At 41.8% G+C, this 23218-nt stretch overlaps 1 protein-coding gene across 1 annotated transcript in view; it reads right to left on the bottom strand.

The window, feature by feature from the left end:
* The window catches only part of PNPT1 (polyribonucleotide nucleotidyltransferase 1), a 38549-nt gene extending 15566 nt beyond the window's left edge, over positions 1 to 22983 (bottom strand). The window contains exons 1-15 of the mRNA XM_048504742.1: positions 22784 to 22983; positions 21171 to 21231; positions 21003 to 21077; positions 20027 to 20132; positions 18736 to 18785; positions 17951 to 18014; positions 17517 to 17564; positions 14725 to 14838; positions 14303 to 14489; positions 11519 to 11570; positions 10046 to 10103; positions 8950 to 9046; positions 7931 to 8033; positions 2347 to 2417; positions 750 to 786 (exon numbers count right to left, since the gene is read on the bottom strand). Coding sequence (XP_048360699.1) covers positions 750 to 786; positions 2347 to 2417; positions 7931 to 8033; positions 8950 to 9046; positions 10046 to 10103; positions 11519 to 11570; positions 14303 to 14489; positions 14725 to 14838; positions 17517 to 17564; positions 17951 to 18014; positions 18736 to 18785; positions 20027 to 20132; positions 21003 to 21077; positions 21171 to 21231; positions 22784 to 22983 — 1323 coding nt within the window. The remainder of the gene's footprint in view (positions 1 to 749; positions 787 to 2346; positions 2418 to 7930; positions 8034 to 8949; positions 9047 to 10045; positions 10104 to 11518; positions 11571 to 14302; positions 14490 to 14724; positions 14839 to 17516; positions 17565 to 17950; positions 18015 to 18735; positions 18786 to 20026; positions 20133 to 21002; positions 21078 to 21170; positions 21232 to 22783) is intronic.
* Positions 22984 to 23218: the final 235 nt, after the last annotated feature.

Here is a 23218-nt window from a genome sequence, read left to right as displayed (position 1 = left end):
ATATTTGTTTAACTATAATTAATAAGTGATATCCTACAATGGCCTTGACATGGATTGTCCAGGCTAGCCTGATCTCATCTGATCTCAGAATCTAAGCAGAGTCAACGCTGCCAAATATTTGGATGGGAGACCTCCAAGAAACACCAAAGTCATTATGAGGAGGCAGGCAACGGCAAACCACCTCTGAATGTCTTTTGCCTTAAAAACCACAATAGGGATTGCCATAAGTCAGATGTGACTTGGAAGCAAACATTTTTTAAAGTGTATGGTAATATACTATTGAGAGGCTTGGCCTTTTCAGTGAGATAAAGTTTAATATATTCAACTATGCTGCTAGCCCTATTAGGACTGTATAAGATTGTTTCCGTGCAGAAGGATTAGTTATGAAGCTTACTGGCTACTTTCCTGGTTTAAAAGTCCTCAGAGTGGTATACATTAGATTCATATCGTGAGCAATTAGAAACAGAATCAGAACTCAACAGAGCCTCTAAAATAAAGACACTCCAAAAGTCACCCCACTGAAGGAATAGCCACAATTACATTTCTAGCCATGTTTCTGTAGAACAACTTTCTGTACACTGTTTCTGTACAACTTTCAGGCCCTAGAAAAAGATTCCAGCACAAGAAGCTGCCTAGGGCTTGAGAATACTTACAACAGATAAATACTAGAGAGAGCAGAGTGAAAATAAGCCTGATGATTAAGCATGGATACTTAAGCGGAAACTTAGGTAACAGAAAGCAAATCATACCTCGTAATGGAGCATGAAGTTTTTTTCTTTTATTCCACTAAAAGGGAAAAAAAGTGTTACACAGAACTCAGCGAAGCACCCACCTAACAACAATGTTCTCACCTAACCTATCTGTTCTCATAAATGTACTAAGTGCTCTCCTATAGAGAAGGGGAAGTAATCCTGGCCTACAAACTAAGCATTTTAGAGAGCATCTCTCCCACAGAAACCTGCAACTTCTTTGACTTCTTCAGAAAACACCTGTTTTACATATGAACTACCCATGTTAAGTCAACTACCACATGAAACCAGGGTTGAGGTGGGAGTTGGAACAATAAAAGGAACAAGGAACTCCTTTTCCAAAGAGGCCTGCCTCATCTAGCCAAAGTCCAATCTCATCCAAGAATGTCTTCCATGACCGGGACTACAGTAATGAGGGGAATTAGGTGAGAGAAGTGAACATTTGGCTGGATCCAACCAAATGTATATTTACTATCTCTCATTGTATTAACACACCCAGAACAAACACAGCCTCAAAAATACATGAACATAGATATAACTTTAATTTTCAGTCACACTCTAATAAACTGTCTTCATCAATTAAATGTAGCTCCCATGCATTAACCAACAAACCCTTTTATGTGATTAAAGCTTGTAACCATACAAAAGAAGCAAGGCCCTGCTTCTTAAGAAAGCTTTGCATACCCTTTTTTAACCATCAAGTTGCAATCAATTTATGGCAGCCCCATGGGGTTTTCAAGATAGTCTCCCAGCCAAATACTAACCAGAGCACTCCCAGCTTACTTCCAAGATCTGATGAGATCCGACTACTCTGGGCTACCCAGGTCAGGATCTACAGACCTTAGCTCCTCTTAATAATGTTTTATGATGACTTCTGATTTGGGATTAATGACAGAATTCTGAGAGCTGGCTCCAACCATAATTTCTGTTGGTGAAAGGAAGAGGAGTGCCCATTTTGGCCACCAAAGGTGGGAGGCTGCAGTATATGTCAGATATATACAGGTAGACTACAGTCTCTACTTGTCTACACTGACTAGTGCCGCTCTACGTCTGATGACAAACAAGACTATGATGGGGATCACAGGACCTGAATGAACAAAAGCTATGTGTGACAAGGACTGCAGTAAGAAGGGACATCATGCAGGGTCAAGTGGGAAATCCACTCCTGTTTTTTTTCCCTATTTTTGTATTATTGTTTGAAGTGAAGGAGCAGTTTCAGTTTTTTAAAGACAGAGCATGAAATTAAAATATTTTTCAATACACCTATTTCCCTTAAGAACATAAACATCAAGTCCTCAATGTCAACAATGAAGTCCATAACACACAGTGGGTTGTTACACTCTCTCAAACTGGTCACCAAATTACAAACACCCAGTAAACTGCAATGTACTAACAAAAACAATGTAGAAGTCACAGAAGGATTACACAACAAAAGGATGGTTCAAATAATTTTTTAAAATTAAAATGTCATACATAAAATGTCATAAAATGCCAACTAGACACAAAATCTGAGTTACATGGTACAAATGTAACTAGAGTCAAAATCAGAAGTGGGGCAGGGGGGCGGAGAAAGAAGAGTGGGAAAGGGGTCACATACCTGATAGCTGTTGTGATAAGATCAGATTTTACACTTGATTCCAATGAATCAAACGTAACTGTACACAGGACCTAGAACAACAAAGACATTATACGATAATACAGCAGTTTTGGTGGGTATTAACTTTTTTGTTACGCAATTCTACAAAACACATTTAAAAACCAAAATAAGGCCGAATATTGAATTCAGTTAAGTGAGCACAAAGCCTTGTAGCCACATCAAAGGTGATTTATGCACTACGATGAGAATGGGGTGTCCAACTCTGGCGCTTCAGTTGTTCATGCACTGCAATTCCCATCAGCCCCTGCTGGCCTGGCCAATTGGCATGGGCTGATGGAAATTGTAGTCCATGAACGTCTGAAGCACCAGAATTGGACACCCCTTGTCCAGATGCTAAGCTTATTTTTTATTTAAAATACCTTTCTGTCTAAAGTGGAGGGAGATCCACTGAGATGGTCTGGCCATTCATGCCAGCTGGAAATTCCCCCAGAACATTCAGGAACCTCTTGGCTTCTATAAGTCTCTACTTATGGAAGCCAAGAGGTTCCTAAATGTTCTGGGGGAATTTCTGGCTGGCATGAATGGCGCTCCTGTTGGGGCCTTAGTGTCTCTCTGTAATGGTGAGATAAACAGGGCCATGTGCCTTTGCCTTATTACTGTTACAGTTTATAATTGTTTTAGGCAATATTTATGCCTTAAGCTGTAAACCGCCCTGAGGTCTTCAAGTATAAGGCAGGATAAAAATGTTTAAAAATAAATGAGGCAAACAAAAAGACATCAAGGAGGCAAACAAAAAGACATTAAATTACCTTTTAATCATACATATATTAAAAATATGCAATTAAAAATAAACAAGGAGAATCAATTAGGGTATGTCAGATGCAAGAGAAAGGACAACATCAGCTACTAAAAGAAAATGATCACAGAGGACAGAAGAATCTCCCTGGGAAGGAAATTTCACAAGTTACCATGGAGATAGATAATTTACTATTAGGATTCACCACCTGAGCCAGTATCATCACATCTGTGAGTTGCTGTCCCCTGTCTGTGACTGCTGTGAATGTGAACCAGAAGACAAAGAAAACTCACTATGCAATAACCGTGATTCATAGGGCAAGTTCTAATATATTACTCCTTGTGATAGAACTCCCCCGGGAGCTTTCCTCCTCCCTTTCGCTTCATACAAACGTTGCTTCCAATGTGCTACTGTCTTTTGCTATTAATAGGGCAAGTTGTTGTCCTGCTAGTTTAGGCTTACAGAGCTTGACTCGCCCAAAGTTACTCTGCAAGCTTAGAGGCGGAATGAGAATTTGAAACTGGGTCTGTCTAATTTAAGAGAAAGACTCTATCCATTGAGGCATACTGCAGCACACCAAGGCTGCTACTGATGTTGCCCATCATGTTCTACATGGCATGTAGCAAGTATTAAGTAACTGCATTAATACTGCCAATGTTCTTAAGAGCACTTTGTACACTGCTACTCAGTTGTAATCCTCTCTCCAAAGCCAGCAACAATCGGGGGGAGGGCAGGATTTCTCTTGAGTTGAGGCTGCTGCTGAGTCCCAAATGAGGAGGAATCCAGTTTTGAAGGATTTTAACTCTTGTGTTTTAGCTTGGTTGCTGATTGAGCTAAGGTTTTTGTACTTTTACAGTTATTGTTGATACCATATTGTTTTTGTTGACCCTCTTTTCCACTTACAGAGCTAGTTTACTGTTTTTCTTTGAAATAAATATTCAAAAACATTTAACCTACTGATGCCTCAATTAATGTAATTTTATTGGTATCTATTTTTATTTTGGAAATTTACCAGTAGCTGCTGCATTTCCCACCCTAGGCTTATACTCGAGTCAATAAGTTTTCCCAGTTTTTTGTGATAAAATTAGGTGCCTTGGCTTATATTCGAGTATATACGGTACACACAATTCCTCTAAAAATGATCCCCAGAAACAAAACAAAAAATTAACCACCCTCCAATTTAAGCAGCAGCAGGTCTGATTCATAGATGCTGCTATTTTAAGTTATTCGCCCACATAAGTTTTTTCCTTCACCGACATGCACGTCCCACACACAGTGCTGCTTTTAATAGTGATGCAGAACATGTCTGCTCAAGTACACTCATGCAGAGAAACCTGGATACAATTCTATTATTTCTGCAAAGATGGAATAAACTTTATTTTAGAACAATCTACAGCAATTTAGTACGAAATTGAGGAAACGCATTAATCAACGTAAGGCCACACATTTCATTTTAACAGATGACTGAATACATAGCATACTCAGAAATTACCTCCCATCATAAAACAGTTTCAGAGAATAGCTGTGATTGTCTGGAGTGGAATAACTAGATTCATGTCCAGCAGCATCTTAGAGAACAACGAGATTTTCATGGCATAACCTTTCAGGAGTCCAAGCTCATATAATCAGTATCTGATAAATACAGCCTTGACTCAAAAAAGCTACTGGATTTGAATCTATTACAAAAATGGTTGCTTCTCTACAACAGAATATTTACAGAAAATATATACCAGTATGGGTTCAAGATGCCTGTCACAAATCCACCTCTCTATGTTCCAATGTATCAAATCTCCCACAAAAAACCCTACACCCTTAGAAGTATACTCTCTGGCAACAGGGGTAACTAAGGGCCTTTCTGAGTATTTCTTCCTCTGCCTCTGTAACTGCATTTGCAACCTAGAAACCACCTTCTCTTTTACAGCCCAGAAACTGTCAACGAGCAAGTGAGTTCACGGAACAGTTTATTAGAAGACTTCATCTACGTAGTACTCTGTATCTTTCACATTTCCCAGAGTCACCCATCTGGGACTCAAGTTACAGTTAATTTTTTTCTGTGGTCATTTTAACACACTTGATTTTTTTCTTTTTCCAAATGCAGCCACCAGGAATGGGTTTTTTTCCAAGGAGGAATGATACAGTGACATGAACTTTCCTCTCGTACTGAAAATACCCATCTCCAAGCTGTTTTTACCTTGGCAGTTAAGCAGCTGCTTTTAATAACAGGAAAAAGGCAGGAAAGGAAGATTAAATAAATGTTCCCTTACCTACCATTTTCCCTCTCAAAAAGTACCCCTAGTGGAACAAAGAAAACCCCTTTTAAAATGTTTGAAGAAAGTGTCATACGTAATTTGAACCTTAACATCAAATCAAGCACACACCCACAACTTGCACCCTACAAGCAGGTGACACTGTGCATTACCAGGGATAGATCCGCAACCCTTGTTGGTCATTATTTTACATAATTTCTTGAAGAAGATATACCATGTGCCATTAACAGATTTTTAACTTGCTTATCCTCCAAGGAGCCCAAGATAATGACCATGATTTCTTTTTCACTGTTTTACATGAACAGCAACAGAGAGCCAGTGGCTAGCTAAGGTAATCCAGCATGTGCTATGGCTGAATGGCAAGGTGAACTCATGACTTCCCAGTCCTCATCCAACTTTTTAACCGTTACACCTCTCTGGCTTTCAACACAATATACAACATGGGTACCATTCATAACACCATGCCTTTTGTTTTGTAGATGCAGTCCTAAATTTTCCTGACATTCTTACATAATACTGTTAGAGACTTCTAATACTCCTGATGTATCCAATTAAAACAAAACAAAGAAAAAACAACGAAAAAGTCGAGAAGGAAGCTGAGGAAGAGTAACTGAAGAAATAGCACACACACCACACACAGTCGTTGGACTATGCTTATCCTTATCTTCCTTCATCACTTTCCTGATCTTTACAAGTATTATATCCCAGTCTTAACCAGATTTACTTGAAACAAGTCAGTGATTTCAAAATACTTAAAAAAAATTATATCTTATTTTTCAAAAAAGGAAAGACAATATTATTAAAGTCCAACCAAAGAACCAGCAGCAACATCAGTAAATTACAGCTAAAGTCAGGATAAGAGCACACCCCCTCCCCACAACAAGTTACATACTAACATAGTATGTTCAGGATTGAAGCATTAATCCAGGAATGTCAAAGTCCAATGGGTTAGAAGACCACTGCTACTCAGGGCTGCATTCATACTTTTTTCACAAGTAGTCACCACTGTGAGCTAGTACCCTTTCTTTCTAGCCTCTATCTTTCAGAAGCTTTGTGGTCAGAACACCCAAGAAAGGCCCTGGTAAGAACTCACCCCCCCATCCTAAGCTTTATATTTCACAGTTGTTTGAGTCCTAAATTGTAAAAGCTAAATGCCATACAAAGGAATAGAATGTGGTCCACAAGTATCAGTCAGGCACTCAATGACAACTAATTTTTCACACAAATATTTAGGAAGGTGCCATTTTTACCTATTTGTGTGGATTGTTTTTAACTTGGATGAGAGACCAACAAGGAAGGCTCTGCAGAGGAAGGCAATGACAAACCACATCAGCTTCTCATGTGCACTGAAAGCCCCTTGCTGGGGTCACTGCAAGTCAGCTATGACTTGATGGCACAAGCGTACATCTGTAGACAGATCAGAATAGATTTAGAGGAAGGGCAGAGGCCAGACAGTCACCAGTGAGGAATACTCTAGATTTGGATTTCATGTGTTGAACAGGGCAGCACATGAAGTCCAAATCTAGGATCCAAAACTCTAAATTAAATAGTACAGCATCCTCATAGATAATTTTGGGAGAGGAGAACTGTGCGGCAGAACATCTGCTTGGCACGCAGAAGGCTCCACATTCAATCCCCAATACGTTCAGCTACAACAGGGGTCCCCAAACTTTTTAAACAGGGGGCCAGTTCACGCATGGCCAGAGCCCAGCCGGGGGTCGGACCAAGTGCTGCCCGCAGGGGGGGGGGGCGCCATCCATCCGCCCTCGACCTGCCCCTGGCCGAGCCCCCCCCACCCAGCGCTGGTCCCCCTTGCCCAATCCCGGCCCCTGAAGCTCAGGCCGCCTTTCTCTCTCCCCCTTTGTCGATGATGAGTACGGTCCCCTCCGAGCTGCTTGGAATGAAAGCAGAGCCGGAAAGTGCGCCCAAGCAGCTTTGAGGCTGTTTGTAAACCTAAGGGGGGTTGGGGTGCCAAGCTCCAGGGGCCGCCTGGAGTTTGGCACCCGACCCCAGGTTTAGGGCAAGCAGCCCAGCCTCAAGCGCGGAGCGACTCGCTGCTCATTCAAGTGGCCGGAGGTCGGAATCGCACTTATCATCTTGAGGGAGGAGAAAGGCAGCTCTGCCGCCTTTCTCTCTCCCCCCCTTGCTGCATTGGTACGGTCCCCTCCGGCTGCTTGGAATGAGCAGCGAGTCGCCCGCGCTTAATGCTGTTTGTAAACCTGGGGAAAAGGAGATAGAGAAGGGGGAGATCCGCTTCTGCCCAGCGGGCCGGATAAATGTCTTCCGGGGGCCTGATTTGGCCCGCAGGCCATAGTTTGGGGACCCCTGAGCTACAAGAACCACTGAGCAGGTGATGTAAAAGGCCTCTGCCAAAAAAACCCAGAGAGCCACTGACAGTCTGAGAAGACAATAATGACCTTGATGAATTGTCTGGTTCAGTGTTAGCCAGCTTCCTGAGTCATGTATTTATCAAATAACTTGGCATCATTTCAACATTTCAAAAAAGAGAAAAAGCATATACCTGAGTTTGACCTCTCTGAAATAATGCTGACCCATGAAGAGTTTTGAACATGTCCACTTCACAGCTGATATTTCTAAGTGAAGTCAGGTCTCGACCGTCACACCTATTGGGAGTAAATATCCAGAAAAAAAAAGTCACAGTGAAGGAAGTTTCCAAAATCTTGTTCAACTTCGCACTAGAAGCATACTTGGATCTGGATCTTGGGAATTAAGCAGCCTGGGTGCTAGAGGTATGTCCCTGTGTGTCGGATTTCCTGTTGGCTTTCTTCACTGTCCAACTTTCACACCCATACATAGTGATGGGGGATTCTATGGTATGAAGTATATTGATCTTGGAGCTGGTGTAGCATTAGGTTATAAGAATCAGTTGTAGATCAGGAAGTTCCCAATTAAAGTCTCACCTCTGCCACAAACCCACTAGGTGGTCTCAGGCCATCTAGGCTCTCTCACCCTCACCTTCCATCTGCAATATGGCAGAACGAATACTGGCCTTATATACAGGTTGGCAGGGCTGTTAAGATAATGTGTATGATGAATTTGGAACATTGAAAGCACTACATAATTAATAAGTTTTATTGCAAGTAAGTAATTTATGGGGAAAGGCTACACACACTGGAAGAGTGAGATTGCAGCCATCCACCCTGCACTGCCTAATACATTCACATGAAGTATCCAGATCAAATAAGTGCCTAAATATGCTTAGACCATATCATAAATGAGATAACTGTGGATTGGCTAGATCAGGACTACTTAACTGAGGCAGATGAGTTTGTGGGCTCTCATTTGAAAGGCATGTCCAATGCGCTTAGTCAGGAAGGAACAGACTGGGCACCATCTCACCTATTCATCATGTAAAAGCTTCCTCCCCCCAAAAGGAAACGCCTTGCGTATGCGCTTATATGCAAGGACACTGAACTAGCACATGGAAGATTCTGTCTTTGGCCTTTGTTTAAAGCCCTTTTTAACATTCCATGAATCAAATCAGTTTAAACAGAGCAAGGCAGCAACTCCCATATTTACCTTCTGTACTCATTGAGAACAAGATTTCTGAAAATTTCCTTGGAAACGACATTAAACGATTCCATTATTTCATAAGGATCTGCCTCTGGGAATTTTTCTACAGATAAACACAGATCAGAAACACAAATTGAACACAGTGTTATTTCCCTGATAATGTGATAAGAAGGGACATAAGATTTCTCCTAAGGGTATTTGTGAATCAGAAGGATTTGTCAATTTAAAAAGAATCCTTCCTGTTTTTAGAAATTTTACTCAGTGCCAGGGACCAAGTTTTGAGCACTAAGGATAATGAAAAACTACAGTGTGCGGGAAGACTGACCTCAATACCTTGTAGCATTGAAAGAAGGCAAATACTCCTTTATTAAAGTTCATAACACAGGATCTGCCATACTGACCTACTTCTCACTGAGACGGCAAAGGTGTATGTGGGATGAAGTATTTTCATCTGCATATGGCTGAATAGAACTACACCAAAAATATATATCCATGTAGAAAACTATACATGTGAGAAGTATTATAGCCCAGCCTTCTCCCTCGTGTCTTGTTTCCTATGTGCAGGGAATTTTTTTGTATGAAAGACAATTCAGTCAGATCCCTCCAACGTTTTTTCCTGCCCTGCCCAATTCTCCTCACTCCCTGTTCCATACAGCTTTTGGGCTAGTCACAGCTTTTCGGAACTCTCTCAGCCCCACCCACCTCACAGGGTGTTTGCTGTGAGGAGGGAAGGGCAAGGAGACTGTAAGCCCCTTTGAGTCTCCTACAGGAGAGAAAGGGGGGATATAAATCCAAACTCTTCTTCTTCGTCCATGAAGGTCACATGATGTCCAACACAGCCTTTTTGGGGTCATAGGGGACCCTCTTCCCTCAATCTTCACCAATGGAAAAGATGGTTGGATCCAAGCCATGTGAGCCCCACACCTGCAGCTTGAAGCCGCACACTAAGGTTTATTTCAGTAAAAACTAGGCTACTGTGATTTCCTTGGAAGAAATATTTTAAGAAAGCGTCAGCAGTCCTAAAACTGTAAGTAGTCCTAAAACTGCAACCCAGAAAAGTGTATTATATAACGATATCTGTAACTGAAAAAAGGTGTCTTGCCTTTCAGCTGTTCTTCTGTTTCAAGCCTAAGTTTGTTAATTGCTTCATCTCTTGAAATCTGGAATGCAAAACATTAGAGCTGATTAATTTGTGAATCTCTTGCTTATTTCAGTGGTGCATGGAAGCTTCAGAGTGCTACCTTGAAGAGGCACTGCCCTTCACTTGATATAATTTTTAAAGGACCTCAAACACATGAAATTTTTCTTCATACTAACAAACTCCACCACGGGAAAGCAGTTTATAGCTGACTCCAAACTGGCCCTCCGAAAGAATTAAGAAGGATATTGTAACAGGAGCAGCAGTGGCATAGTGATTAAGAGCAGGTGTACTCTAATCTGGAGGAACCAGGTTCGATTTCCTGCTTTGCTGCCTGAGCTGTGGAGGCTTATCTGGGGAGTTCAGATTAGCCTGTACACTCCAACACACGCCAGCCACGTGACCTTGAGCTAGTCACAATTCTTTCGAGCTCCCTCAGCCGCACCTACCTGACAGAGTGTTTGTTGTGAGGGGGGAAGAGAAAGGAGTTTGTAAGCCCCTTCGAGTATCCTATAGGAGAGGAAGGGGGGATATAAATCCAACTCTTCTTCTAACAGAGATTTCCACAGTTGGGTAAAATGCTCATCTACCACTAGCAGTCTTTCTCAGGCTATGTGCAGATAGAGGAAAGTAGGTTGCTCACTCAGTTTATGCTGGGCACCAGTGCGACAGCTCACATGATTCCATTGTGCAGCTTGGAACATGTCCCAGCAATTAAAAGGCTCCATGATGGATACTTGGGAGTTTGTTACCTAACCAAACTGATAGGGAGAGATTATTCCCTGGAAAGACACTGCTCCAAGTCACTACAGGTTCCAAGTCACTACAGGTCAGAAAGGAACAATGAAAGCCACAAGTGGATGGACAATAACAAGGGAAGCCTCACTGTGGATATATGCAAATGCAAGGCACACATCCAAGAGACAACTGCTATGAACTATGTCCAGATTTTCTGATTTTACTCCTCCCTAGCTACAACTAACTAATGACACATCTAATTCCAGCAAGTGAAAAACTTGCTTAAAACACATTTTATGTCCTTTCTAAGATATGCAATTTGAGAAAAGCTTTGATCACCATTTAGTTGGTGAAACAGAATAAGGTGCCTGTTCCTGTAACAGCAATCAATATACAGAATCCAGTTCTGTAGGTTACTGTGCCCCTGAGACACTTGACAGCTGTGTGTATGCATGCACGCATGGCGTGGATTGATATTCATCTTGACAGCCTCCACTGACTGATGGTTGAGGGACTGCTAAAGAATACCCTCTTTGCATTTGCAGGCACATTTGCAAGAGAGGGTACTGTATATTCAGAGAAGTCTAAGTAGTGAAATGGAAGGAGTACACATTAGTTACTCAAGTTGAAGTTTGCAAATGAAGAATTTGAGGAAGTTAAATGTAATGCAGCAACCTGAGTTTTTTAAAAAATACTCACTTTATCATGGCTGTAGTCCGAGAACACGGCAGTAACCTTTTCAGACGCAATCCTTGCAGAGCAAAAAAGAGCAAGTGGGAAAATGGCATGCAACTTACATTTTGGTGTAATTTTAGTTCATGTCAAAAATCTCAAGAAGTCAATTACACAAAACAGATAACATTTTCACCAGAGAAACACCAGGTGCTTACATAAATCCTTAGTGAGATGGGGGCAAGGCCTACATGATCCCTCTAGTTCCTCCTATAACGTTTGTATGGATGTATTCCCCCTGCCTTGAAACAGACTGGAACAACCCAGCAAAAACAGATGATGTGCTAGATTTATACCTGAAAGATTTATACCAGGAAGGTAAATGTGTTATGCCCACTCAACTGAGATCTCTGTAACAGGAAAGGCCTCACATTTTCTATATTCAATATTAAGTGAACAGACAAGCACTGGACTGGACAGAAGACTGTTTGTACTGCACTATTATTTTTTTAAAGTATACTGTTGATGCATACTTCACCTTATAAAGTAAAATAAGCCAGAGAAGCAGATATCTCATCAGAGACCGGGTATTTTCAGCAAAGGCACCTGTAACACATGCTTCCTTTTGAGGCTTACATGATGCCTATCCTACCATATTTACTCAAAAAGAAGTCAATCCTGAATGTGAGTCAACTACCCTATTTTTTTTTAAAACACACACGCTGCTGCCAGATGAGTTATGGAGACGCTGTAGCGTTTCCATGGCAAGGAATATTCAGAGGTTATTTGCCATTGCTTGTTTCTTATAGTGACCCTAGTATTGCTTAGGAAGTCTCCCATGCAAATATAGACCAAGGTTGAACTGTTTAGCTTCCGAGATCTGGTTAGCCTGGGCTATCCAGGCCAGGGGGCTATGTTCCTGTCCTGCGCCAGGGTGTCCCCCTTCCCCCAACAGTCTGCCCATGGCTTTGACTCTCCATGGTGGGACTACGAGCTGCAACAGGGCAAAGAGCTGTGGTGAGCTGGGGGGCAGCAGTGAGGCCAGAAGATGCAACAGGCCGAAACCCTCGGTAGGTCCAGAAGCCACAGCAGGCCCAGGAGCTGTAACAAGCTGATGCGCTGTGGTGGGCGGAATAGTGGACAAATTGGAGCTGCCCACAGGAGCTGGTGAAGACTCCCAGGGCAGCTGAAGCCGGGGAGGCAGCACAAGGCCAGAAAGGCCTAGAGCAGGCCTCGGCATTGGAGAAGACACCAGGATGGGGCTGATGGAGAGTAATGGGAGGAAAATGATGAAGGGACAGGGCTAGGAGCCAACCTGAGTCCTGTGGGAAGGGCAAGGGAACGGCCCAGGAGACCTGAGGGAAACCCAGGGGTCGGAGCAACCCTTTTTAAAAGGAACGGGAGGGACCTGGCTGAGGAGGAATGAGGTAAGGAAGAAGCCTGTGCACACTGGGGAATCGCCCTGCAAGGGAAGTAGAGAGCAGGGAATCAGACATCTCTGCGGCCCAATCTGAGGCTGGCCCCTCCCAATCCAAGGTAGAACACCATGAGGGTGATGATGACAGTGAAGAACAAGCAGGCACTCACAGGGAATGCCTCATAGTTACATACATTAAAGTTATTACTAGTTATAACTTCAACTTGTATAGAAACATAAGATGATCTCCCTTTTCATGGCATTCCTAGAAAAAAAACCTAGTCTTGAATTTGAGTAAATATTGAACATTTTGTTAGGCACCATGGAAAGATGTCTCAATTTACTCCTGTTTTTGATTTTTTAACTATGCTTTTTAGTCTGTTTCTAGAATATTTTATTAGAATCTTAAATTGCTCATTGTCTTACACTGTACTTACACACTGCTGAGTTTTTAATCGCTAGTATGATGTTATATGTTATTATGTTTTATTTTGTGCTGATTAACTGGAGGACAGAAGCAACATAAATCCGTTAAGAGGGATGGAAAGAGGCAACTGCAAGGGACAAATGCAAGAAAAGGTAACTATACACATAATTAAGACAACAGCTGCATTGAGACCTCACAAAGATGTTACAGTCTTGCCTTGAACAAGGCAAAAAATTAGGTTTGTGCTACTGCTCTCAGATGAAGGAGAATTTCCTTGCTTAGAACTCACCATAAAATGTTAGGCTGTCTAATTTACAGATTTTAACAAGAGGCCTACAAACCAGAACCGAAGGTTGTTAATGCATCTGATTTAAATAACAAAATGCAGTTAAGTCTGCAGTGAGGTAGGAAAGCCTCACAAGGGCCAGAGGAGGCACACAAACCCAAGAGTGTCTCATTCCTGTTGGTTTATGATGACCTCTGAAAACCACCTTTGTTTCAGCGAGGGTTGGGGACTATGAGGTTAAGCCAACAACAAAAACTATTTTCAGGCTATTATTTTGGTATGTGTTGGTTATTTTGAGTCTTTGTGGAATAAGTGGGGACAAATAATACAGTACAATGTACAGAAGCCACCTGTACACCTGTCTGTCTTCCTTCTTATGCCATTTTCTTGTCAAAATATACCAGGGATAGAATGTATTTCTTTCAATATTTGACTGCCTTCTTAATGTTGTCAAGGCATTTGGACTGATGCAGAACCAGTAGTTGATGCAGCACCAGCCATAACAGGCAGACAAAGAACAGGAGGAAGAGCTTTGCTGACGGCAGTGGGCAGAGTGTTAATTCCTATCTCAGCTGCAGCTGCTTCCTTAAGCGCCTTGCAAGTTACTGGAGAATTCTCTCCCGCTCCCTCCTTAAATATTACACCAATTTTTGAGATACTAACAACTTTCTGCATACTTACTGCTTCGCACAATCCACAATCTCCTCTGGAGCAGTGAAAAACTTCTGGACAGTCCTCTTGACAACACCCTGCTCTTTCGCCAGTTGTTGTATGCCTAGAATTATCTGCTGGGCATGCTTCACTCCCACTTTGATGGCATGGCAGAAATCCTGTTGCAATATGTTTTCTGCTGCAGCTTCCAACATAACTATCAATTTAAACACAACACAAAGGAGTAAACTGTCATAATGGACTTCAGCTGTCACATACAGATATTACGCAATTTAAAACTGCATTTTTATCGAGGGATCCCACCCAGCCACCCAAACTGGACAAGATCTGCTTAGTCTTAAACAAAGTACAACCTCATGTCTTAAACAAAGTACAACCCTAATCATTCCCTGGGCATTTTACCACTTAAATAATAATTTTTAGTCACTTACCAACCTGGCTACGAGGACCTCCAGTGACAACCAAGTCTAGAATACTAGAAGACATTTCTTTTCGAGTGGGATTGACTATGATTTCTCCATCAATCATTCCTACTCTCACAGCACCTAGGAAAATACTCCATAAATTAAAATATTCCATCAGTTACCTTTTTTGCAACTGGAACAAAAAGACAAAGAAAGGACGTAAACATTTTTTAAAACAATGAAAAGCTATCCAAGTTTCAATGTTACCATACATTTGGCAAACCAGCAAAGCAAGAGATTTTATTTTACTGGGCAAATGTTCCTACAACAGCTTCAAGTGAGGTCGACACTTAGGTTGGTGCTGTTCTCGAAAAAGGGAGGAGGGGGGTCTCCTTTACCCAGCCAAAAATATATTATGGGAATCTTGGGACCTCCATGGACAAAAGCCATGTGAGATGGGGGATGCCATCAAGAGAAAAATGAAGTGAGGTGGATGGAAAAAACTGGCTGGATCCAACACTTAACTTACTCCTATCAGCAGTCAAGAAAGCAAGATCCTGGCCCTGACAGACCAGCCAAGAGAAACAGTTGGGCACTGGGAAACAATAATACTGGCCTGCTGAAATCCCTGATCCTGTGAGCAGGGATTGTGCACAAACTCTAAAGTTTGAATTGTTTTTACAGTAGGGCAAAATACATGCTCTCTTTTTCTGTACTGGGTACCATATAAAGTAGCGTAGAGTCAAGAATGTATCCTTTGGCGGAATTTCCTATTTGGCCAATTTCCCATTTTAAAAACATGAAACTACCTTCAACTGACATAGATCGCTGGTCTATTAAGGCCAGTATCATTTTCTGACTGACAGCAGCTCTCCAGGGTCTCAGAAACAGGCCACACATCTCTTATTGCCCGATCCTTTAAACCAGAATTGCTGGGGACAAAAGAAGAGGGGTCTTCTGCATGGAAGATCTAACACTGAGCCTCACAGCCTATTCCTTTCATTTACCTACAACTGAGAAAACTGCTATGAAAACCATCTGCCAAAAGAGTGGGCAGAGTTATTCACGTTTCATTACATAGGGTAGTGGCAAGTGAAGTCCATGCAAAATTTATCCAGAATGTCTGTAATATGACAGCTAGTTTCAAGTCCAGTAGAGACCAATAAGATTTTCAGTGAATTGGGAGCTCTGTCTCTAAAGCTTATACTCTGAAAACCTTGTGGCCTCTCAGGTGCTACTGGACTTGAATCTAGCTATTCTACTGCACAAAAATACAGCAACCCTCAGAAACTGTAATCTGATAATTTTTTTGCTATTAGATTGTATTAAGACCAATATAAAATGTACCAATAGTTGGTTATCAAGTTCAACCTCTTTCGTTCAACACCAAGAGCCAATACATTACTTGTCATATAATTTGTATTTATCTGCAATAAATCTGACAGAATTTTAAAGAGTTTAAAATGTTTGTATTGTTTCATTTTTACAAAATTAAATCCCAGGGAGGATGAAGAACCTTGAACCTGTGCATGAAGACCGTGTCGAGATGGATGAAGGCCATTAAACTGACGTTTAGTCCTGACAAGATAAAAAAGGCACTTGCAGATGGAAGGGCTGACCTGGGATTTGAGATGCCTCATGCGCCAAGTAGGGTAGTACTCCTTAAAACAGCAGGTCTGAAGCTTGTGAATGCTGCTGGGCTTGGGCCTACTGATAGATAAGAAGGTTGCAGCTGCACCCTTCATCAGCTTCGACTGGTTAACCTGCTGTGGTCTTTCTTAGGCAGAAAGACCTGGTCACCATGGTACATTCCCTGGTATCATCTACATTAGATGACTGCAATGTGCTCTATTTGGGGCTGCCTTTAAAGTGTTCTGAAACTCCAAGGCCCCTTCCGCACATTCAGAATAATGCACTTTCAATCCACTTCATAGGTGTCCGGAATAGCAAAATCCACTTGCAAACAATTGTGAAAGTGGATTGAAAATGCATCATTCTGCATGTGTGGAAAAGGCCCAAATGGTACAGAATGCTTCAGCCAGGGTGCTGACTGCAGCAGCCGGTACAGACCTTATTGCTCCAGACTCGATCTACCTACTCTGGCTCCTAATTTGTTTCAGGGAATAATTGAAGGTGTTGACCTCTAAAGCCCAATACGTTTTGGGACCACCACACCTTAAGGGCCCCCTGTATAGCCTCTATCCCCTTAGACTAGAGCTCTACCTCAGATGGGAGTCTTCTCAGTCTCAAAATAACATGGTAGCATCAACACAGAACCCCCTCATCAGAAATATTCATCTCTACTCTTCCTTCAGTGTTCTTCACCAATGGATGAAGAATTTTTTGTTCTGCCTAAAATTTGTCAGTGACCCTCCTCCCCATCTTCTGCTTTGTATTTTAATTTTCTGTTGTGAGTTTTATACACATATTTCAACCCTGATTTTAATTGTTTTACCATGTAAGCTGCTTTGGTAGCTCTGATGGGGCAGAAAATAAAAATTGTAAATAAATAACTGGACCTCATTTACATTGTATTGCTTACATATAGGACATTCTGTTGTGCCGATTGTGTACATTTACGCTATTAACAGCTAAACAATGTGTACATTTACGCTATTAACAGCTAAACAATGATGAAGACTGACTGATACTGAGCTATCATGCAATTTCATGGAAGTTACCTGTTCTGGGAGTTGACTGAAAACACAAACTTTTATCAGTTTACTCCTAAAGATACTGAGGCCTTGAACAGAGTGTATTGTTCTGAAACATTAGTTGTGCATTTTAAAGGCAAATATTATGTTAACATCTTTACTTACCAATTGGGCCATTCCATGGAATATCGGATAATGAAAGGGCTGCAGAAGCTAAAAGAAGTAAAATACATTACTTGAAGCTGCATATATAATGTTTTACTAAGGCCTAGTATACACGTTCAGCAGAATAACAAGGTAAGATCTTGAAAGGGTAGAGTCAGCTGTCCTACTTCAGAGAGAGGGGGGAGACAACATTTTTGAATAATCCCTAAAACTAAATACATTGCCATGAAAGAAAACGAACAGATCTAGAATAATAATTCCAGCCTAGCTTAATTTGTGTTGTTAGCTTTTTGCTCTCAGAGAGATGCTTCCAACTCTCCAAGCACTATTCTAGTTGCTGTAATCTGCAGCAACACAGCCCATTTTCTACCATCCTGGAACTCTTTCCACCTTCTTCTGCAGCACACATAGGCCAGGTTTCCAAAAATTATTACCTCCATTGATTGCCAGCACATCAGGGTCATTGATACCGTCAACAGCTAAAAGATTACAAAGGATCTGTTGAAAGAAAAGAGGAGGGAAAGGAAGAGTTAGTTACAGTGGCAGATGATTCTGAGTTATACTATGTTCCAGGAGAGAGCAGACGAGGCTTCTGTTCATTTAATTGACAGCCACTATACCAATCATGGTAACAGCAACAATATCAACCAATGCATTATTCCCTATAAGGCACCACAAGAGCTTTTTAGTTCAGAAATAACTGATAAATATATTTTGCTTAAATACTAAACCAATTACAGGCTGTATATTTTCACACATACAATATTCCTTGGGAAAATAATACTGATATATATTATTCTTCATAGTAAAAACACACTTACAGAAGAAAGGAACGAACTTTCATTAGAAATATTTTGGACCTCCAAGTTAACACTTTCACATGAGAAGCTGCAGAATGGGACTTCCTCCCCAGGGTTCAATACTGCCAGGAAGGTTTTCCTCCCCATTTTCCCACCGCTTCTTGTTACTGCACCTAATCCCCACATACTGTAATAGTTAGTGTTAGTCTAGAATCAGAAAGATCCAGGTTCAAAGCCCTGCTTGGCATGAAAGTTCCTGGTTGATTTATGGAGAAGGCTTTTCCCCTGACACGGTTTTAACAGATAAGATTTCTGGCAGATTTTGTAAACCACATTGAGCAACGAGAAAAAATGGTATCAGGATGTAGCAAATAAATCACATATCACTGGTGCTAGGGACAAGGCTCATAGTCACTTACCTGTGTATCATAATAGTAGCCTGCTGGGAAAAGTGGCCTAATTGACCGATCTACGAGAGAGCATAAAATATTTCAACAATTCACATAAAAAGATGTTGGGATATTCATATAGAGCTTAGGATCTCCAGCAGCACTTCACTCTAGTCACAAATTACCCTGACAGTGAATTAAACAGAATGGAATGCTACAATAGTAACTCTTCAGGCAAAGAGAATTAGCAAAATTGACCACACAACAGCCATGAATAGCTTAGCTGAAGTAAACATGAAAATCCTATTTATAGATAGAGGAACATCTTCAAATAGGTCTTCCCAGTTTTAAAACAGCAAATGATTTATAACAGGCGAAATATCTCTAGATTTATTGAGCATTTTAAAAAATGAAAAAATTATTTCAGCTAAATTAAAAACAAAGTGTAAATCAGCTCCCTTGGGAAGGGATCAACAAAAATTGTTCCTTTTCTCTTCTAGGAGTAAAAATAAACAGCATAAAAGGAAAAAGTGGTTGAAAGCTAATCTATTGACAAAAAACACTGTTTTGGGGCATTCACTGCTGTATGAAGACAGTTCAATCGAAGCAGCAACCATAAGCACGTTTCCTAGTAAACCCTACTGATTTCAGTGCACAGACATCCAAATAAGTGTTAGAATTAGACTGCAAGTGATTCTATGATTTGTGAATCAAAGAGCAAATTCTTTCCTGAGTGTCTAGCACAGTGATGGCGAACCTTTTTGAAACCGAGTGCCCAAATCGCAATCCAAACCCCACTTATTTATCGCAAAGTGCCAATCCAGCAATTTAACCTGAATGCTGAGGTTTCAGTTTAGAAAAAAACGCTTGGCTCCCTCTTCCTCCACCCTACCTGCTTGAGCAGGGGCCAGCCTGCTTTAGCCTCCAGGAAGTCCTGCGTACACTGCTCTGTGCTTCTCTAGCATTTCTGCCTCCTCTGTGCCCCCCTACCTTGGGCAAGAGCCACCTGGAGCACAGGCACCAGGCCCGCCAGCCGAGTCCTCCCTGCTCACCGCGGTGCGTGCATGTCGTGCTTAGTGGCCCAGGCCAGCCTAGATGTGTGTGTGTATGGAAGATTTTCCACCCCCCACATGATGAACTCTGTGTGCGGGTGCCCACAGAGAGGGCTCCGAGTACCACCTCTGGCACCCGTGCCATAGGTTCGCCATCACTGGCAGAACTGCCCTATGGAAAACCATTCAGAGGTAAACTCTTCATTTTCAAATTATCAGGAACTTAGTGCAATAGTTGTATGTGAACACACCCTAGTCTTTTAGCATACCTATTACTCTGCTGGTAAGAATTTCTTTATCAGTGGAACCAAGTTCTCTTCTCAGGTAATTGGTGGGAATCCTTCCTGCTGCAGCAGCTTTTTGTCGATAATCCACCTTAAGTAACAAAAGAAACTTTCATGAGTAACATTGTTCACCTTATTTCTTTGCTTATTCACAAAATTTATAACCTGTCTTTCTGCGCTCTTAACAGTTACCAAAATAGCTAACACACCTAATTAAAAATATCTTAAAATCTATGAAAACCAAACATCAGTGAAACATGTAAAACCAAGCTAAAATAATAGTACACAAACATACATAAATTAAAACGCAGCAAAGTGCATTATAGTAAACTAATGCAGATGTGATCATGATGTACACCATAGTGGTCAGACCTTTTTCTGCCCAGGAAAGACTTCAACTGGTAACGAGACAAAGTTGGCAAAAGGCACTTCTGGCCACAGCTATCATCTGATTCTCCAGGAGTTGGATTGGGTGGAAGAGCACCCCCATATTCTGGACCTGTTCCTTTAAGAGAGTGCAACCCAATCCAGAACAAGTGACACCTTAACTCCTGAATCAGATGATCTGCTCACCAGTAGTACTTCCCTCTTGCCAGGAAAGAAGTATCATGAGTGCAGTACAGGATATTGAAAACACATCAGGAATTAACATTGCAGCATCTGATCCATCCAAATGCAAAAAGTTGTTCCACAAACTTCAGAAATATTAGTAATTTTTCCCCTGTAAATTATTTGCAACACAGTCAAATAGCACAATCCTATGCATTTGTTATTATGCAAATTATGGCCCTCTGTTCAGCATCAGGTTCAGTGTACAAGGTGTCAGTCACTTGCACCTGAGACAAGAACAGTGTAATCCTGAACAGATTTAATGTATCCAGGCTGCACTAACTCTGTTTAGGGTTGCACTGTCAATCTAAGATCCAAAATACTGTTCTTCAACCCTATGTGTAACACTTACCACCAAAGGCAAAAACTGAGATGGAGAGGGCTTCGTTTTACTGACTGCTGTCACCATCACCGACGTATCCCCTAGCTTAATGAAAAACAAACAAGAAACTTACATACAGCCCCTATCCCAGAACTTCTTCTACAGTATCTACAAAGTGAAGTTCAAGAGAGCTCCTACCTGTACTACAGCACATCCATCAGCAAACCTGGCTAATTTTCCAGAGGAAATTTCTAGTTTTCTAGGGGGGGAGAACAGGAGAGAGAGGTTAAGTTTCACTATATGAACCACTTCTACACTGTAAATATTTTTATTATTCACCCTTAAACTATCTTCAGAAACGCTGGAGTGACCTACAAAATGGTGAAGGAAAGGAAGCAAAACAAAACAATCATATTTATTCTTACCCAGAAGAAAACACTTTCTTCTGATAGAAAAATATTATCCTCAAACTCTAGAATAGATCATTTATAATGACTGCATAGTATTTCACAGTATATGTATGTGGCAGGCTCTCAGAATGGGCACAGGAAGCAAAGTATTTGCGTTTGATCACCATGTACAACAATTATGCTTTTTTCCCTGCAAATACGTTTGCCTGTATAGGATAAGCACAACAGGTTAAGGAACCCCAACACAAACTGAAGTCAGTTCTGTTATTTCAATAGGCTTTTGATTATGTATTGCAATTATCTTTTTTTAACACAGAGATGCGGAGAGGACTTTTGAAAAACTAATCAAAATTCCTTTTTTTTGCTTTGATGGGAAAGGCCTATATTTTCACTTGTCAACAAACCCAGAGATAATGTGGCATTGGAGACCAAAGGTGGTGATGCTCTCTTGTATTAACCCATTTGAGAAACATGAATGCTACAGGAAGATAGCACAGTATAAGGATAAACTCTGTGGCTGGAGAAGCTGATGTGGCACAACTCAGAGAACAAACCTATTCACAAAGGCATGAGAGAGGATTCTTTATTTCTGGAGTGCGTCTTTGCTTCATCATCACAGAACTAGTGGTGCCTCTCTTCATGCAGGTATGAGGAAGGGGTTTTTAAGACAGGTGACAGGGTTTTAAGAGAGGCAGCACACTAGTTCTGTGATGATGAAGTAATGACACACTCAGAAGCATTGCTACTTCATAAGGCTAAGATTACTCAGCAACAAGACACCAGACATGCTCATAAGTGCCCTTTTAATTACTACTTCACAAAGTTACAATGGAGAAAGCCAATGTGGTGTATTAGTCGGATAACTGGATTTAAACTGAAAAAAACCCTAAGCTTTAAACTATAAAGTTTTGGGTAACTGGGCCAGTTGCTCTCAGCCTAACCTATTTCAAAGGATCAAGTATTAGCAATGAGGAACCATATTGCCCAGAGTTCACTAGAGAAGACAAAACCAAAATAAGTAATATGGATATTTTTGCAACAAGTGAAAGGCACTCTGCATATGGTCAGAAATGTTTTGACTACTTTCCATGTCCGTTGATGAGAACCAGTAAAGAAAGCGCTCAGACTACTTCATAAACGTTCAGCAGGAATGGAAATAACTGCACATGCTCAAAAGCTCAATGCTTTACGAAGGGAAGGGCACCTAGGCATTCTGACAGGGACTGCAAAGGAGTTGATAGGGAAGTACCCTTCGCACGTGTTCGGAAATATTTTTCTTTACGGTCAGCTAATTCCTGGACTGCATAATGCGCAGCTGGAAGGAAGAAGGGACCTCCCCCCGCTCAAAAGGAACGAGAAGACCCCCCCCCCCCCCCCCCCCGCCATGCCGACCACCCTTACCTACTCCCTACTTCTACAGACACCGCTTTACGGTCTCCAGCAGAGCTCCACCGGCTCCTGGTCAGACCCGATCGCGCCAGCCGAAGCCAGCCCGTTCCCTTCAGGCAGGGTCCCCGGGTGCCGGTACCCCCAAGGGCTCCCCACGCCACCTTCGCCCTCCCCTTCAGCCCCGAACGACCAGCCATGCAGGCGGCTGCCATGATGCCCCAGCCACCCGGCAAAGTAAGAGCCTGGCGCCCAAACGCAAGCTGATTGGCTGTTCGCAACAAGCTCGGAAGTCGTTGGTGAAGGGAGGAACCAATGAATGGGCGATAGGTAGGCGGAGCTAAACGCAGGGAAAGCTGAGATTCGCTTTCTATTCCGAGGCCGCCCAGGTAAAGCGAAGCAGCTCGCGCTTGCCCTCTGCTGGGCGCTCGTAAGTAATTGCCACGAAGA

This window comes from Sphaerodactylus townsendi, linkage group LG01, assembly GCF_021028975.2.
Source record: "Sphaerodactylus townsendi isolate TG3544 linkage group LG01, MPM_Stown_v2.3, whole genome shotgun sequence".
Classification (NCBI taxonomy): domain Eukaryota; kingdom Metazoa; phylum Chordata; class Lepidosauria; order Squamata; family Sphaerodactylidae; genus Sphaerodactylus; species Sphaerodactylus townsendi.
This window is presented reverse-complemented; position numbering and strand designations above follow the sequence as displayed.